Source organism: Episyrphus balteatus, chromosome 3 (genome assembly GCF_945859705.1).
Source record: "Episyrphus balteatus chromosome 3, idEpiBalt1.1, whole genome shotgun sequence".
Taxonomy (NCBI): Eukaryota; Metazoa; Arthropoda; class Insecta; order Diptera; family Syrphidae; genus Episyrphus; species Episyrphus balteatus.
In genome coordinates, this window is record NC_079136.1 from 31,195,793 (window position 1) to 31,213,492 (window position 17,700).

The window sequence follows — 17,700 nt, forward strand, 5'->3', positions numbered from 1 at the left end:
TGTTGTATTGCACCAAGAAGCAAAAAGAAATGTGAGGGAATGTTGAAAAAAGAAAAAGTGGAAAAAGAAACGTCAAAAAAGAGTCTCGGACTCACGACCCACGACTCTCCGGTCGGATAATTTTTTCTTTCATCTTTTTTCTCTTTTGCACTCATTATGTTTAAAAAGAGTCGCGCTTCTTGAGGTTTCATGTAATTGCTGACAAATTCTTATGTTCTTTCAAGAGAGAAAAGGAAGAAAATAGATTTCATTGGTATCAAAAGTGTTTACAAAAGTAATAGACTTGATTTTAACAAAAAAATTCATGGTAATAAAACAAACATCTTACTTTCTAAACTTAGATAACTAAAACAATGAAAGTTAACCATAGTTTACGTGCGATCTTAAAACAACGCACCAATGTGAACCCACCTTTATGTTTTTTGATTTTCGCTGAATGCTTTCATTCATTCATTCAGTCATGAATGACATTTCATTCCAGTCGATTGGAAATTTTCCAATAGAATTCCAGTTGTTTTTGTTTTTGTTTTTGTTTTGTTTTTGTTTTTTTATATTTTTTATCGAATTTTAATTTGTTTAATTTCGTTATTTCGGTTAATAAAAAGTAAAAAAAAATGTGATTCTGCACATCTACGCGTCATTATCTTTCGTTCCGTGTATAATTTATGCCCCTTCGGTTTTTGGGGGCCCGGTAATTTGTACCACAAAAACTATGCTCGCCGTTTAATTATATGATTTTATAAATACCATACATTACATACATTAGATAGGTTTTTTGCAAAGTTAGTATTTTGAACTTACACGGTTAAAAATTCTGGAGTATTTTTTAATACTTTTTGGGTTACATATAGGTCTACACCAGAAATGTATTAAAATTTAATACAAGACAAATATTAAAATTTTTTAGTTAATAAAAAATGTATTAAAATGTAATATAGTTGTATTAAAAAATAATAGAGTTTATATTAGAATTTAATACCAAATGTATTAAATTTCAATTATTGCATATTAAAATTTAATCTTTTCATATTAATTTCTAATAAGAATTATATTAAAAGATAACACAAAAATATTTCAATTCAATACCAAATGTATTTAAAGTTAATAATATGTATTCTTTTCCTAAATTCATTACTGAAAATAAATATTAATCATAAATAATATAATAATGGTGATATAATTGTCTCTATTTAATCTGTTTCACAAACTGTGGCATGTAAAATCTTATTGCTGATCAAAATTCATCTGCAATGTATGTATTTTGCTTCGAAAAAACACAAAGCGCTTTCAAATTAGTACAAAAAATTTACAAATATTAATTAAATTTTTTTAGAAAATGCACCTCAAACAATGGATTTTTTTCATTTTTTTTTTCCAAACTGATATTGGTCGCCAAATTGTCAAAACATGACAATTTGGCGACCAATGTAAATCTTTTTTCTTTTATTTACCCACAAAAAACACACAAAAACCGAAAAACCACGCACACCACTCATTTGTTAACAATTTTTCACCATTTTCCGCTAAGAAACACAAGGAAATTTGTTATTTTTAAATTTTATAAATTAAAACAAAAACAAATTTCCTGTTTACTGCGATTGAAATATAAAAATTAAAGGCCGACCTGACAGATTGGTGCCCATTTTTGACAAACAAATTTTGGCAATGTTCGGAATATATTACCTTATTACCTATGTGTACCTACTGTTAATATTCTCGTATTACAATTTAATACTTTTTATATTAGTTTTTTATAAATTTGTATTATATTTTAATACAATTATATTAAAATGTAATACAGCGATATTAAAATTCAATACAAGATTAGAATTTAACCCACGGAGATTATTTTCAAATAATTTTTGTATTACAAGTAGTGAACTTAATACTTCAATATTGAAATTTAATACAAAAAAGATTAAAAATAATTTTAATATTTTTTTATTGAAAATTGCTTTAATACAAGAGCTGTATTAAAAAATACTCCAGAATTTTTAACCGTGTACATGTACATACTTGGTAAAAGGTGTTAATTTTAAAATCAATTTTTAAACCTTTTTTACATTTAATGATAAAATGAAATTAAAATTTTTGTTTGGTATTAAAACTTTAACATTAAAAGCAACTTTTCCAGAAAAGTAAGTGGCACATAGTCGTGCATTTTGTTAACGCGACTATTCATTCGCAAAAAAATATCACAACTTGGGGACAATTTTCAAATTTTTAATCTCGGCTGATTTTTTTGGAATTTTTTGGAAGGCATTTAAGTTGTTGTGTCTCTACCCTAAGTCTCTAGCGACTCAAAAAATATCGAGACACTAAAAGGATGAAAAAAGTTTCATTTTGATAACTACAATAACAACACATCCAAACTACATGCATAAAATAACATTGTTTTGTTGAAGTATAATTGGGATTCAAGCGGCTTCTTTAAAGTAGATATAATATGAATTTTTAAAGAAACCAAAAAAAAAAAGAAAGTAAGTTCAAAAGTTGTTGTTTTCTTTTTTTTTTTTTTGTGAAAAAATAATCTGCAAGAACCATCTCGTTTGCCTACTTATGTGCATATATTTCTATATGTGAATATATACATTGAACTTATATAAAGCAATTTCCAACAGACATCTCATCTCAACAATGAGGTCCTTGAATCGAATTAAATATAGCTATAGTTATAGATATATATTTTTGTATGTACAGTTGCGAGTATCAAATTTTTTTCTTTACATAATATACCAGTGATTTTTGGATATTTTTTCAATCAAATTTTCCAAGAGTATCCAATTTCCATACCACAAGCTCAAGCAACCATCTTCTGTATCTAACAACCATGAAGAAATTCTTGAAATTGGAAGGCATGTTTGAAGGAACAAAAAAAAAAAAAAACAAGAATACGGAGAAAGCGGTTACGAAGGCAACCGACTACGACGACGACGACAGCGACGATGTAATATTAAAAAAAAAAATAATAATAATAACAAAGTAACACAACAATCCTTCGGGTACTTACTTATAAAGGGGCTCTCCGTCACCTTCGCGAAACCAAAGCACCATGTAAACGGCATCGTCTCGTTCCATTGGTGTTATATCACATGGAAGCATTGCTTGTCGTCCTAGGACGCCTTCAACGGAAGTCAGCGGAACTAGAAATAACAACGGAAATAAGAAATATTAATATTTATGCTATGTGCATGTATTTGTGTATATTTTGATATAGAGCTATTCCAGAGAATTCTCATAGAATTGTATTGGTTTAATTTTTTTTTTTTTTTTTTTGTTAGCAGAGGAATAACTTAATTAAAATATTAATTTATTTGTTGGTATAAAGAACAATCTCCTCAGGAGGTAATATTTATTTTTATATATTTCGAAATGTAACCTAATTAGATATCTATAGCGTGTGCAACAAAGTTTTGTTTTATAAATTATTTTAATTATGATATAAAATATGGTAGTGAAATGAGGTTGCAAGTATATTAACATCAGAGTCTTGAATTCACAGGACTTGTTGAACATTTACACAAGAAAAAGCTTTTTAACCCTTTTTTTACGTCATAATTTGATTAAATACATATGCCAGACACAATAAGTAAGAAAATTGATAGGTTTATCAAGTTCAGATAAGTCCCCATGATTAAAGGAATAAATGATTGTCAAAAGCCTGCAAGTCTCAGACAAAAAAATTCGAGGAACTTGTTTTGGATTTTATGGTTCTTTCAATAAATTTAAGGTCCACAGATGCTTATATGAACTCAGTCTAGTCTACGTATATAAAGGTTCATTATTATTATAATGAAGGCTACACATAAAGAATTATTTTGCATTAAGCCTAAAAAGTGTTATCTCTTTCTGCGAATTGTTGTCATTTACTTGAAAGGATTATCATATAAGATTTTTACCTTGCAGACATTCTTCTAAGTTAAATGAACTGGCATACTCATACGCATTTCGTCTGAAATAAAATTAAACCTCTTAGGTCACAACTTTAATTTTTATTTAGAAGAAGAATTGACGAATTACAACATATTGGAGTACCTAATTAAGCAAGTAAAGAAATGTAAAGTAAAATTACGACAGCCCTGCAGAGAGGTCAAAAGGTCCATAAATCAACACACTAAAACACACATAATTGTTCTTATAATTTAGGAGGATTGTGAATTTGATAGCCAAAAAATCCCTTAAAAGGATTATTTGGTTACTAAGTAACCAAAACTATTATTGCTATAATTTTAGAAATCTAAATTTCGCAATTTGACCTTGAAAATCGCGACCTGCGGACATGAAATTTTTCTAGAATTTTGAGGTAAGTTATGGAATGCCAACACAAAGATATTGAGCAAAAAAATTTCTATTAGCATTAATTTTGAGGTTTAACCTTTATTTGACTGGACTATGAGTTAAATTTGTATTTGTTTATAATTAGTATTTGTTATATTTTAACAATCAGAATTTGAGAAGCTGACGAAATTTTAAATTTTTGATTCAATATTCGAATTTTTTGGAAAATTCTACATCGATTTCATGCAGGTAAGATTCTCCATAAAATATTGAGACTGAAAAAAGTTCATGCAACATGAAAAAGTACAAACCAAATTCGCACCCGTGTGCCTATCACGTCACAAAAAAGAGTTGTGCCTATGCCTACAGAGGATTAATTAACACTGACGTCCTCGAAGATGAAGTTGACGACACAGAAGATGAAGTTGTTGTTGTTGTTCAATTATTTAGTGCAAGGGTAATTTAGTATCGATTTTCGTGTTTTCACGCACCTAGGTTAAAACTTGTGATTCACATCCACTGTGGCGTATACGTGCTATATTTTTTAAAGATTCGGGGAATAGAAGACGGTTGATCATGCTAGAAATATTATGTTCATGTAAACATTGAAGTATTAAGTAAAGCAGAATGGAACGAGAACTTAAACGAACTGTATAAAACAAAAAATGTGTTAATGTTAAATTTTTGTTTTCGTAACGCCCCATTCATTCATCTGCAGAGAACAAATAATTTAGATATTCAAGTAAACTGATTTGGTTAAAAATCGGTGAAGTTATTTACGAGAAGAAGGAGAGAAAACGGTATAATAAGTGACCACAACCAACTTTTGAAAAAATTCTTTTCTTGGGACTTAGTACGCCATAAAGGTATTAGCAGTGTTTTATTGGTACACAGTATTTTACTGAGTAAACATTTTATGGATGTAAACAACAAAAAATGATTACTTTTATTTATTTTTTATAATCCTTTATTTTTGAAGGCTCAAAAATGTATAAGTTTAGAAAAAAATTGTCTCTGTAAACCAACAGATAAAAAACTTTTGTTTATCCTTAGCATTAATTTGTTGTTGTTTACCATGTAAGATTCTACTGAGCTAAGTACTGAGTTACCAATAAAACACGGCTATTATTGAACTAAGTAAAATGGCATAGCAATTTTTTTTTTTTTGCAAATTTGTCGTAAAAAATGATCAATTTCAGTATTTTTATATTTTTAGAATTTTTACATTTTTTTTTTTATTTTTACATTTTTCTACGTTAACATCGATTTTGGCCATTTTTCACTAAAGCATGATATTTTTAATTTATATTAATAAACAAATTCAACGTCCTGAGAAACGAATAAAAAAAAAACTAAAATTGACGACTCTAGATTTCGTACAAAGGCTAAAAGTCGAAAAAACTATATCAATATCCATCAAGAATTTTTGGTAAAATTAAAAAAAAAAAAAACAAAAAAAAACAAAATAATCAACTCGTTTGCACCTTGCTTGAGTACCGAAAGTCGCTAGAATAAGAAATTGAATAAATTTACTCGTGACACTGCTTTCAATAAAAAAAAAAACTGTTTTAGCTGGGAACCAACCGATGAAGACACATCATCGATTAACTCAAAAATCACACTTTGGCAAAACCTTAATGCGTGTGGGGTGGACTCTCCAAATTCAAGCCCTAAATCCAGGAGTAATAAGATTGTAAGTATAGTTAACCTCGTTTGGTGAATGTGTTGTAATTATGATGTATTGTTTAGAATTTTGGGCAACAACATAGGGATGCAATAGTACAAATAATAATAGAAGAAGCAAATTGTGAAAACGTTTTCTTAAAGCCAAGTGATTTTTATGGAATTGTTGAAGAAATAATACATACTAGCCGACCCCGCACTCAAAATTCGAGTGCCAATGGTAACTTTTATTTATGCTCAAATAAGCACACTATATAAATCACTTTATTAACTACTAAGAATATGCAAAACTTAATTTTATTCGAAATTCGAGAATGTCTTCGAAGGTTCCCGTCATTGCTTTTAGAAGTTTCCACTTCCAGAAGGGAGAGGGCGTGGTTCAGCACATTTGTTTTTGTTTTTTTCCTCAATTTTAATTTATGTTTTTTATCTATTTCGGTAAAAAAAAATAAATAAAGTATACATTCTGCACATCTAGATAAAATTTCCTATCGTTCGGTATATAATTTATGCCCCTTTGGTTTTTGTGGGCCGCGTATTTTGCACCACAAAATAAGTGTTTGCGTTTTATTATATGATGATGATATCTGTTTTTCCAAGTGAAAAGGACGCAAAGGTAAAAACAAATTGTTGCTTGTTGTAGAAAATTGTTTTTTGTACCTATATAATTATTGTCGACACTTAATTATTTATATACCATGATTTTGATTGTAAATGCTAATTAATTTTACTGAAAGAAAAGAAAATAAACTGTATAAAATAATTGATTCAGTTTTTAAAAACAATAATTTATTAATACTTTGTTTCGAAATTATATGAAAACATACTAAAAGTATAATTCAAAGTGTCGACATATTTGATTCAGAGTGGCGACATATTTGATTCAAAGTGGTGACATATTTGATTCAAAGTGGCGACATATTTGATTCAAAGTGGCGACATATTTGATTCAAAGTAACAATATATTTGATTCAGATTGACGACATATTTAATTTAAAGTGGCTACATATTTGATTCAAAGTGGCAACATATTTGAATCAAAGGTATAGCGTATTTGATTTAAATATGTTTCCTATTCGAGTATAAGTGGAAACGTTTTCAATTCAAATCCGTTCATACTTGATTTAAAGTTGAAACGTAAGGAGAAACGCAAATGAAAAATTAAAGATGAACAACTTTGAATCAATGTATTTTTACTTTAGGCAAAAAACATTGTGATTTCTGCTTTGATTCAAAGTAAAAGTCAATTGATTTTACTAGATTTTCACAAGAATCTGAAATCAAACTGGAACTACTTTGATTCAATCATTTTCTACTTTAGGCTAAAAATGTAGTGATTTTTCATAGATTCAAATTGGTTTCGATTGATTTTACGTTGTTTTTTGGCTCAGTGTATATTTAAATATTTTATATACCATTTCGTAATTAGTAGGACAAAAAAAAATTATTGTGAAAGTGAGCTTAGAGCCACATTTGAAAAAAAAGTAGGTTTTTCATAAGGAATTATAAAAAATTACGATGTTTGAACCAAATAGCATTAGTGGATTGTACTAGTGCTTGACGTACAAAAGCTGGAGTTTCGGTGGTAACTCAGTATTTATCTCAGTAAATTTTTGCACAACAACAAATTACTGCTATTGATAAATAAATTAATTCGTTTGTTTTTGCTTATTGATACATTTTTGACCCCTAAGCAATAAAGGATACAAAATTAATAAATGTAATTGTAATAATATTCAGCCTTTAAAGCAAAATCTTTTGTTTTTAGACTTTTTGGAGTCAATTTTGATGTGAATGTTTTCTTTAGCAATTGTTGATTAGATTAACTTTAAAAAAGTTATACCCTATTCGTTCTTAGTGTTTGAAAAATACAATTATATGTTGTCTATTAGTTCATAATTAAATTTGGCATTTACGATAATTTGGCGGGAAAATCTCGATATTGCGAAAGACGAGACTTTTTTCTTACTTTTTTTTCAAACTGTTGTTATTAGTTATAAAAAAAAAAACAAAAAAAAAATCGGTTGGGTGATCAGAAAAAGTAAAGAAGGAAATTAAATGAATTGAATTGAAATGAACCATAAACGTCGTTGAATTTATTTTGTTAAATTATTAAGGCGCTTTGGAAAACGTCGTAAATAAAAAATTAAGTAAACTATTCGAAGTTGGCTTATTATCAGGGCCTCTGGTGTAATATTTTTTTGAGAACGGTAGCGCTAGGGAACCTTTGCTCAATGAAATATCAAACAATACTGATTTCTTTTGAATCAAGCTCTGCATTTTATATGATTTTTTGAAATAACTTAAAATCAATTAAATCTATGATTCCAAATATAAAGTATTTTTAAGTGATTAAACATGAAGTTTTAATTTACAATATTGAACATTGAAATGAAAATTATATGAATTAACAGTAAATGGATGTCTTATATGTAAACAATCTGAATAAACGTTAGGTATGTAAAAATGTTAAAAAGTTCACATATTTTTACATATCAAAACGCTTTTTCCGCCTTTTAACAGCATTTAAAAATACAAAATTTCAAAAACCGAATCTCAAAATACAGATTTTTGAAATACACAATTTTGAATCACATTATCCTATCCTAACTTACAGTATTTTATAAAACATTATTTATACTCCAACCCAAATTTAGAGCGCAACATAGAGTTCTTCGTTTGGCGGTCTCCCAAAAAACTTCTTTTACGTGTACCTTTTTCAGTTTAAAATCATTACTTAATACATTTCATAGCACTCAACCAGAGTCATCCAGTACACACTTCCATTGCTAATAAAAAATATACAACTTGCCTGTACATAATATGGATTTGCCATAATTCCAAGAAAGAATGTTCTTATAACTCAGCCATCGGCAGTGTAGATGTCAAGATATCTTCCATCTTACAACAACAGTCTATATAGATATAGATTTCTAAATAAAATACTCATACTCTCGTACGTAGGTTTTAGAAAAAAATGTCTGAAACAGATTTTCCGACCACTTCTTCTTCGAACTCCATTTCACCATTTTTCCACCTCACTAGGCCGACACGATGATAATGATATGTGAAGAGAGCATGAGAAATCATTTCGGTTGTTTGCCATTCCTGCAAATATGCTGATTTGGAGATTTTTGTTTTTTTTTTTTTTTTTTCATCTGTCCCATTCAAGCTTATAGGGGTTTGGTTAGCCAGCCTAGCCATTATATTCCTCCCTATTACATATTCACATACACACTGATGATAGAGACAGTTCTTGGCTAGGAGATATACTATACCTACACATATAAAAAAATGCTTTAAGAGGAGCCATATTATATTGTTGAAAGAAAATAGGTTTTGAATTGTTTTATAAGATAAGGGAATTGAAAACTGTGAGAATTTGACTTGGGATTTATTTATTTTAGTTTTTTCTTTATTTTTTTTTTTTTTTTTTTGCTGTAGAAAAAAGGACCAAAATTTCAAGGATATCATAGAATTACATAACATACATTAGAGACGATTTTTTTTTTGTATTTTGCGTGTGTGAACACATTCTTTTGGTAGAAAGATATGAACAAACAAAAAAAAACTAAACATAAAAAAGGCACAAATGACATCTTAAGGCCTTTTGGGGGAAATGAATAAGAACATATAACTACCTACACCTACACAACACACATGTCCTTACCTCATCCTTACATCTCATTTTGGATTACGAATTTGCTTTTTTATTTTATTTTATATGTATTTTGCAAAAATGGACATTGGACTATGTTTTGGTCAAGTATCAGGGGAATAATAATAAAGATGATTGAGAATATGCTTGAATTGGTTGCAAACCAATCCATTAATATTTTTGTGTTCCTTTTTTATGCTTCCTTATTGAAATTTAACATTTGTGCTAGGACTTTAGATGGACCCATAAGTTTTATAAGATTATAATATCATTTTCATGGAAAAAAAACAAGCATTTTAACAGTTATATCTTAAACAAAAACAAGCTCTGGAAACAATTCCCTTTGCTGTTGTATGAAAAATAAACTTTATAGGCCCCACAGGCAGACTTTTAAAAAATTATTTACATGCATAGAAAAAGGAATTTTGTTTATTTTTAAGCCTCAGTTAAAGACCTTGTTTTTATCAGGAAGTCTTAAAAAAAAATAGTTATTCCTGGAGAGGTAAGGTTTCTAGGCTACTATGGACTTATTTTTCTTTTCATCTCATCCAAATAAATAATAAGACTATTCCAAATTTCTATACGACGTAGGTATGTATAGGACACTCGAAAAATGATAACTAAAGTAAAACAATGAAAATAATTTTGATAATGCAGCCAATTACACTTGAAGATTATACGGACCATGCAAACAGTTTGGCTAAAATGCTAAGCCCATCCGCTCTTCATAGAGGAAATTCGTGCATTATGCTGAACACGGTCGCCGGCCGCTTGGGTGACACTAGTCTTCAACAAACAAAGAGCTTGAACCAAACCATACTTTTCTTGAGGATTTTTGTGTGCTGAGTCGGAAATCAAAATTTCACTGTCACGTCAGGTTAATATTATGGGTTTTTTTCAACACCGTTAATTTTTTTTTTTAAAGTTACGAATTCATTTTTTTTTTTTTTTAATTATATATTGGAAACAGAAATTTAGGATATTTCAAAATCTTAGTGGAAAAATATATACCTAATCGGAACATACGTAAAAAAGAAATTTATTAAATATTAGTTTTTGAGCCTTTGTAGCGAAAATAGCGATAAGTATAGCTATAAGACGAGAGAAGGTCGTTCGTGGGATCTTGGATTAAGAATCTAATCAAAACTTTTTCAAAATATAATTTTATTTTCTTGTTCGTTTTTAAATTTTGCAGATTTTTTTTTTTTTGAAAATCTATTACAAAATCGATTTCTAACTTCACCGAAGATTTAATTTCCATAACTATTTCACATACATACTCCATGACTGTTCAAAATTGATTAGTTTCTAGCTTAGATAAAATGAATTAGGATCACCAATTGTAAATTACATTTTTTTTTTTAATAATATTAAAGTGTCACTTAAAATAATTGTAGTTTTCCATTCTAACATACTACATCTTTTTAAAATATATGTAAAGTACAATTCAGCAAAACAATGAACTACGTACTTTACCTTGGATGTAGTCAAACAAAACAAAAAATTAAACAATAGAACAGTAACTCATATAAATGTTCCAAAATAATAGTAAATAATATGTGAACATTTTTGGTTCAGATAATAGTTGTTAATACCGAGTCCTTGATGGTTGTAATTCTCCTCTTGCATTCATATAACCATACCACGTATCGTATAGAGCCCTCCCCAAGGGACATTTCCAACAACAAAACTGACAACAACAAAAACAACTATCAACAACAACAATAGCGCACCATCATCATAAAAGATTGCTTAAAAAATATGCCCAAATACCGTACGCTTGGGTAAAATTGTTTACAATATTAGGAAAGTTTTCACATTTTCATGGAACCAGATCGCATCACAAGTGGTTTGCATACAGTAATATATATATATTTTTTATTATTTAAACTTTTTGTGTTACATATACTCCTGTGATAACAAGGACAATGGACTCTTTTTTTTATATTTATTTTTTTCTAGGCTGAAATTTCATGTAAAATAAGGACGTTCGACTATTTTTTTTTTTTAGTTTTTGTCTAAAATGAAAATGTTGGAATGAGGACGTTTTTTTTTGTATTCATTTTTTTTTTTTTTTTTTTGAAAATCATGAGGGACTACAAGCAAATTGACGATAAAATAAAATCAAAAGCATAACAATTTGCGACTTCGAGAACTTTTATTTCCCATGATAGGAAAAAAAAAGGACGAACTTAAAAAAAAAACACAAAAATAAAACCTAAAAGTATATACTACAACATTGTGTTGTTTGTTTTGTTAAGTCAAAACTTGGATTAAGGAACATCCGGATGTTGTGTTTGTTGGTTTTATGTATGTATTCGGGAAAAATTGCCAACAAGTATCTTTAGGATACATATTCTCGTTTCCCCCGATTTTATCCATTATTTCCGCTAAGTTAACACTAAAAGCCGTTGGCTGTTGTAGAGTAGAGCGGTATGCTGTGAGGATGTTTGATGTTGTGTACATAGCAATCGTTTAAGTATGATGATGCTTTTAAGGGATGAGAGATAAGAAAGCAAGAAAGTTGTTTTAGATAACAAACCAACAAAAAAAAAAAGAAAAAGAACAAAATCACATTCATATAAGGAATTCATCGTTATTTTATACTTAGACTCAGCAACGCCTTAAGATGTCATTCCTCATATATACGAGTATGTATATGTATATGCTCCCTATAAGAAAATAAAACCACACAACCCTTGTGTTTTGTGGTGGATTTCCCTTCACCCTCCTTATCTCTCTTGTGCAACAAAAGAAAAAAACTTTTAGATAAGTCGATTTGGTTGCAAATAGACATGCGATAGAGAGAGTCACAGACATCGTGTTAACTTTCGTTTAAGTGACTTCTTTTTATACTAACTGGTATTGGTATATATTATGTGTCTTTCCTTCCACCACTTGTAGCTATGCCAATTTGTCATGAGTGTGGTAAGATTATGCTGAGATGTTATTTTAGAAATACAATAAGACAATGGGAGCAAATATCATATCCGCCGTGTAATAAAAGGGTTTAAGAACTTTATAGGAATTTATGTAAGGGGTACAAGTTGTAAGATTCTGAAAAAAAATTTTGTATAGAACGTAATAATGCACAACTATTGAGGGTGAAGATAATAGCTTTTAAAGTTTTTTTTTTTTTCATAATTTAATTGTTTCTTTTGAGTTCTTATGTATTTAAACCACAAAGTACTCGTTTAAAACATAGGTCTTGACTAATTTGGACAATTACGACTAAACCGTTATCAACACAGGTTGCGGAAGATATTCATAGAGGAGTCAATGATTGTACGGTAACGTCATTTGTTTTACTGATGGTAAATGTTAAAACAAAATATTGCTAAAGTATCTTGTTTTTTTTTTTTAAGAAATTAGGTACTATAAATTCCTGTTTTGAACTTAAGCATTATGCAGCAAAAATCTTCCAAATTTTAGTAATTTTAGTTTAAAATCTTATACAATACACTTTTTCATCCGAAAAATGTTTTACTTAATTTAAATCGGGTATCATTATCATTTCTGAAACTGAAATTCTACAACAATTATACATACTTATGTTTCTTTCACATTAAAAAAAATACCCTAACCAAAGGATCATTTTACTATCTAGCTAGTTTATTTCTTACCACGAAAAATAAAATAACTGAATTTTTTAAACATGACTTATAACAAATATTTACTTCTTAATCAATTTTCTTACGGAGTTTTTGTAATAACCTCAAATTTTCTCTTCGCATCATAAAAGATTCATTAACCAAATAATTGCTGAACTTTTTCAATTCGTTATTTATTAGCATTGCAAAAACAAAAAAAAAAACAATATTTCTAAAAAAGTTTTTTCCATTTACATATAAACTATTTATTAGCATTTACCTAATTCTTGGAACTTATCAAAATTTTTCATAATTTCCAAGAAAAAAACACTCTTTCACTCAAAATATTTCAATAGACTGGTTTGGTTTCAATGGTAAATTCAACTTTTTTACCATATTTTTGTTTGGATTGAAACAATATTGATTTTGTTGATGATGATCAGATTTAAAATAATAGTTTGTATTTTTGAATGTTTGCTTTTTGTATAGAAAGTCGAAAAAAAGTTAAATAGCAACAGTATTTTAAAAAAAAAAAAAAGATAAATAAAATTTAACAACTCAAGCTCTAAAAACCAATATTAAGATAATTTTTTTTTTTTTTTTTGTTAAACAAAACAATGAGTGATTGATTTTTTTTTGTGAATTAAACTGACGGTACCTGATGAATGAAATATAACAAAAATAGAAAAATATTTTTTTTTTCAAAAACGGCTCTAACGACTTTGATTAACATGTTACATGTTACAAATAAGACCCCAACTTTTAAAATCAAAAAATATTTTTTCAACCGATATTAACGGTATCTACCTAACCCAATTCCAGTGAAAATTAATAAATTAATATAAAAAGCGTTTACGTAGTAATATTTAAATTATTTTAAAAAAATATTTCAATTTTTTTTTTAATCAATTTTTTGAAAATGGGTAAATGAAATATTCCAAATTTCGTTTTTTTGTGTTTATTAATTATTTCTTCAAAATGACATACGAACTTTTTTTTTGAAAAATGTTAGAAAAGTTTATTTAAATTAAATATTTTCTTAACGGTTGTAACATTTTACAAAATTTATTTTCTAAAAACTATTTTTTATACAACACCGAAAAAAAACCAATATCAATTTAACATTTTTTAAATATCAAATTAACATTTTTTTTAAATATCAGCCAAAAATGCTCTATAAAATGAGTTTTATGATATTTAAAATGTTAAAACAACATTTTTATTATCAGGATAATTATTTAAATGTCACATTTTGGAAAATTTTTTTTTGATATTTTATTATCAATTTCTCATTCCAAATTATTTAAAAATATTAAATAAAAAATTCTTAATGTGTACTAATTTAAAGGCGCTTTGTGTTTTTTTCGAAGTAAAATGTATGATTTACTGAGAAAATTTGATCGGCACTAAGATTTTACTTCACATAGTTTGGGAGAAAATAACAAAACAATTATATTACCTATAATAGAAAAAATAATATCACCATTATTTTGTAAAGAATATTCAATTTCAGTAATGTTTTGAAAAAAGAAAGAAAATTTTTAAAATAATAAAAATAATAAAAATGAAAAGGAAAGAAATAGGTTTCATTATAATAAACTAAAACGTAAAATCATTGAATAATTACAAATAGAAGTGGACACCCAGGGAAACTTCCGCTGTAAAATTGTCGTCGCTAGTATCGTGCGTTGAATTAAAAAAGCAAATCCAACAATCCAAAAGCAAAGCCAACAATCCAAAAGCAAATCCAGCAACCCAAAATCAAATCCTAAAGAGCTTATACATATAGATAAAAGTTTTCCTATTTCAAAAAGTGGAGATAGCCTAGAGGATAAGGTGAATGTCTGGTAAGTTTACTTGCCTAGGTTCGAATCTGGCGGGAAACTGAGATTGTTTTTTTTTTTTACGTTACTAGAATAAAAATTAATTAAATTTGTCAAAAAAAAAATCTCCGCAAAAAAAAACAATTTCAATTTTTACCGGTATTCGAACCTAGACCAGTAGGAGTAAGAGGCATCGTCCTTGCTCTATAGACTAATATGACTTCTCAATATACGAAAACTAATATCAATATAAGCTCTTTGAAATGTATAATAATAATTATAAATTTTTTAAAAAAAAATTATAAGTTAAGACTCAACTCGAAAATACATGATAGTTGAGGCGCAAACCTGTAGTTCATCTATCTTCCGGTACTCTTATAGTCGCATGAGTAATCTGCGGTGTCACTTCTATTTGTAATTATTCAATGGTAAAATCTAGTCAACATTGATATTTTAATTGTCAAAGTGAAATTTTCACTATCCCACCTGAAATTAAAAAATGTCAAAATGATTATGATAAAATATCAAAATTGATATTTTAATTCTTGGACGACTTTTGTCACTGAAAAATGTTAATTTGATAGCTGTTTTTATCAAATTTTTTTTTCGGTGAAGAAATCATACTTTTCTTTGTGATCATAATCATTAAAAATGTTGTTAATTAAATTATAAAACAGATTTTATATATTTTTTACAGTCCTGATGAAATTCCTTAATTAAATGAGATAATAGGTTTCTCTAATTTTATTCATAAAAAGCTTTAAGATAAGATAAGTCATGCAATATATTATATTTAAACTAGTACTTTTATTAAATTAAAAAAAATCTAATAATTGAAAAGCTAAATAAAACAAATTATATTTAAAAAGTACATAAAATAAAAGCTTCCATAAATTCAATTTGACTTAACTCTTCAAATTTTAACCTGTATTTACTCCTTCATACATAATAATTTAAATTAAATACATCATTCCGTGATGACACGTTAATCTCAATCACACACAATTATTTATTATTCTAGACTTCCTTGTTCTTCATTCCATATTGTAACTCAAACTACATCGCTATAATTGAGCAATTTATGAGTAATATAAAGTGAAGGCGGTATTATAACTCTCCGCTAACCGCGCACAAAAGCCTATAAAAGGTTAAGAAGTCTTACACCAACGAGCTTGCACGATTTTTGATCGATTACTCGCATATATAACTACACCAAGTACAAGTTATATGTAGACACGTAGTAGTTGTTGTATAGTTAAGGTGTCGTTGATTCATAATCGATTATGCACGATTGAGTGATTTATATATATTACTCAACTCATATTACGTAGGTTTTTTTTCACATGAAAATAAACCAATCAATTTATTCTTACGGTAATGCGGTTGGATTTTTTTTAAGTCAACATCTGATTGTCATTTTGTTAGTAATTTAGAGAACGCAGTCTTTTTTCAATTAGGTACCAGTTATTAACGACTTTATTGTAGCATAAAAACCCTACAAAAATTGCGGCCTCCAGTTGCATAGTCTAAAAGGTAGGTAATACAAAACACATAATTTCCCTACAAGAGGATCATAAAAATATCTCTTGCAAGATGATGATATTCCCAGCTTGAGATTGTAAATTGAATATTTTTATGAAGCCCTCCTTCTCAAGCTCAAGAAAATATCAGTGGCTGCTTCAATTCTCAAAGAAGTACCAAATAAAAACGTCGTATTTTGCCTAACATTTCAAACCAATAAAAGTCTACAATTCTCAAGGAACTATTTAATTTGAAAATAATTTTATGTCCACCAGCCAACAACAAAACCATCCGAGGCTGACTATCAAAGAACTTAACTTGACTTCTATCTTCTGATAAATAAAATTGTTTAAGATACAATAACAGCAGCATAAATGACAGTTTGTTCTAAACTTTGAAATGGTATTCAGTATTATAATTAGGGACATAAGGATATCTCCTAATCTCTAACATAATAAAACTTCCTAGTTAAATCTCTTGGGATGACAAAAAATCACTCACACACGCATACAAAGAAGACATATAGAGTGAAAAAGAACTTTTAATCTGGAATTTGCCAATTGAGTTGTCAACAATTTTACATGGCATGTCGTAAAGTACCTGAGTTTAAATGTCCCCCCGGGGAATGTCATTCCATGAGGAGCGCACCAGAGCTTGAGACGTATTATCTAGTTCTTCCCCCTACCTTTTGCTCATATTCACCTTTCCGTTACGATGTCAACGTGTTTGTGTGTGATTTCATACCAGGTAGAAGGTACACATAATGTATAAATTTTCCTTGAAGGAAATGACATATCAGCATCTGTGCGCCATCTACCATTGTATATTGGTAATGCTTCATCATTGTAATAGAAAAAGAGCACCTTTTTTCATACTATGCTATATGGCATGGCATGACATGCAATCAATGTGAAAGTGGAATCTCGTTATATAAGTCTGATGTATGAGTATAGCTAGATACCCACCTATACCCTCCTCTACCATAACTTTTAGGTATAGAAGAAGCATGACGAACATTTTATTGGTTAGACTGTCAAATTCAATTGCCATTGTGAATGAATGGTGGGTGACAGTTGAAGGAATTGTGTACGCTTGTTACATGCGGAGGAGTTTCTATATTTCTATCTATATGAATTTACCACATGGT

General features: G+C 28.4%; 1 protein-coding gene across 1 annotated transcript in view; it reads right to left on the bottom strand.

Annotated features, from left to right (window-relative positions):
• Nucleotides 1–17,700, bottom strand: part of LOC129913565 (hemicentin-2) — a 171,573-nt gene that overhangs the window by 77,496 nt on the left and 76,377 nt on the right. The window contains exon 2 of the mRNA XM_055992309.1: nt 3,011–3,143. Within this exon, the coding sequence (XP_055848284.1) occupies nt 3,011–3,143 (133 nt within the window). The remainder of the gene's footprint in view (nt 1–3,010; nt 3,144–17,700) is intronic.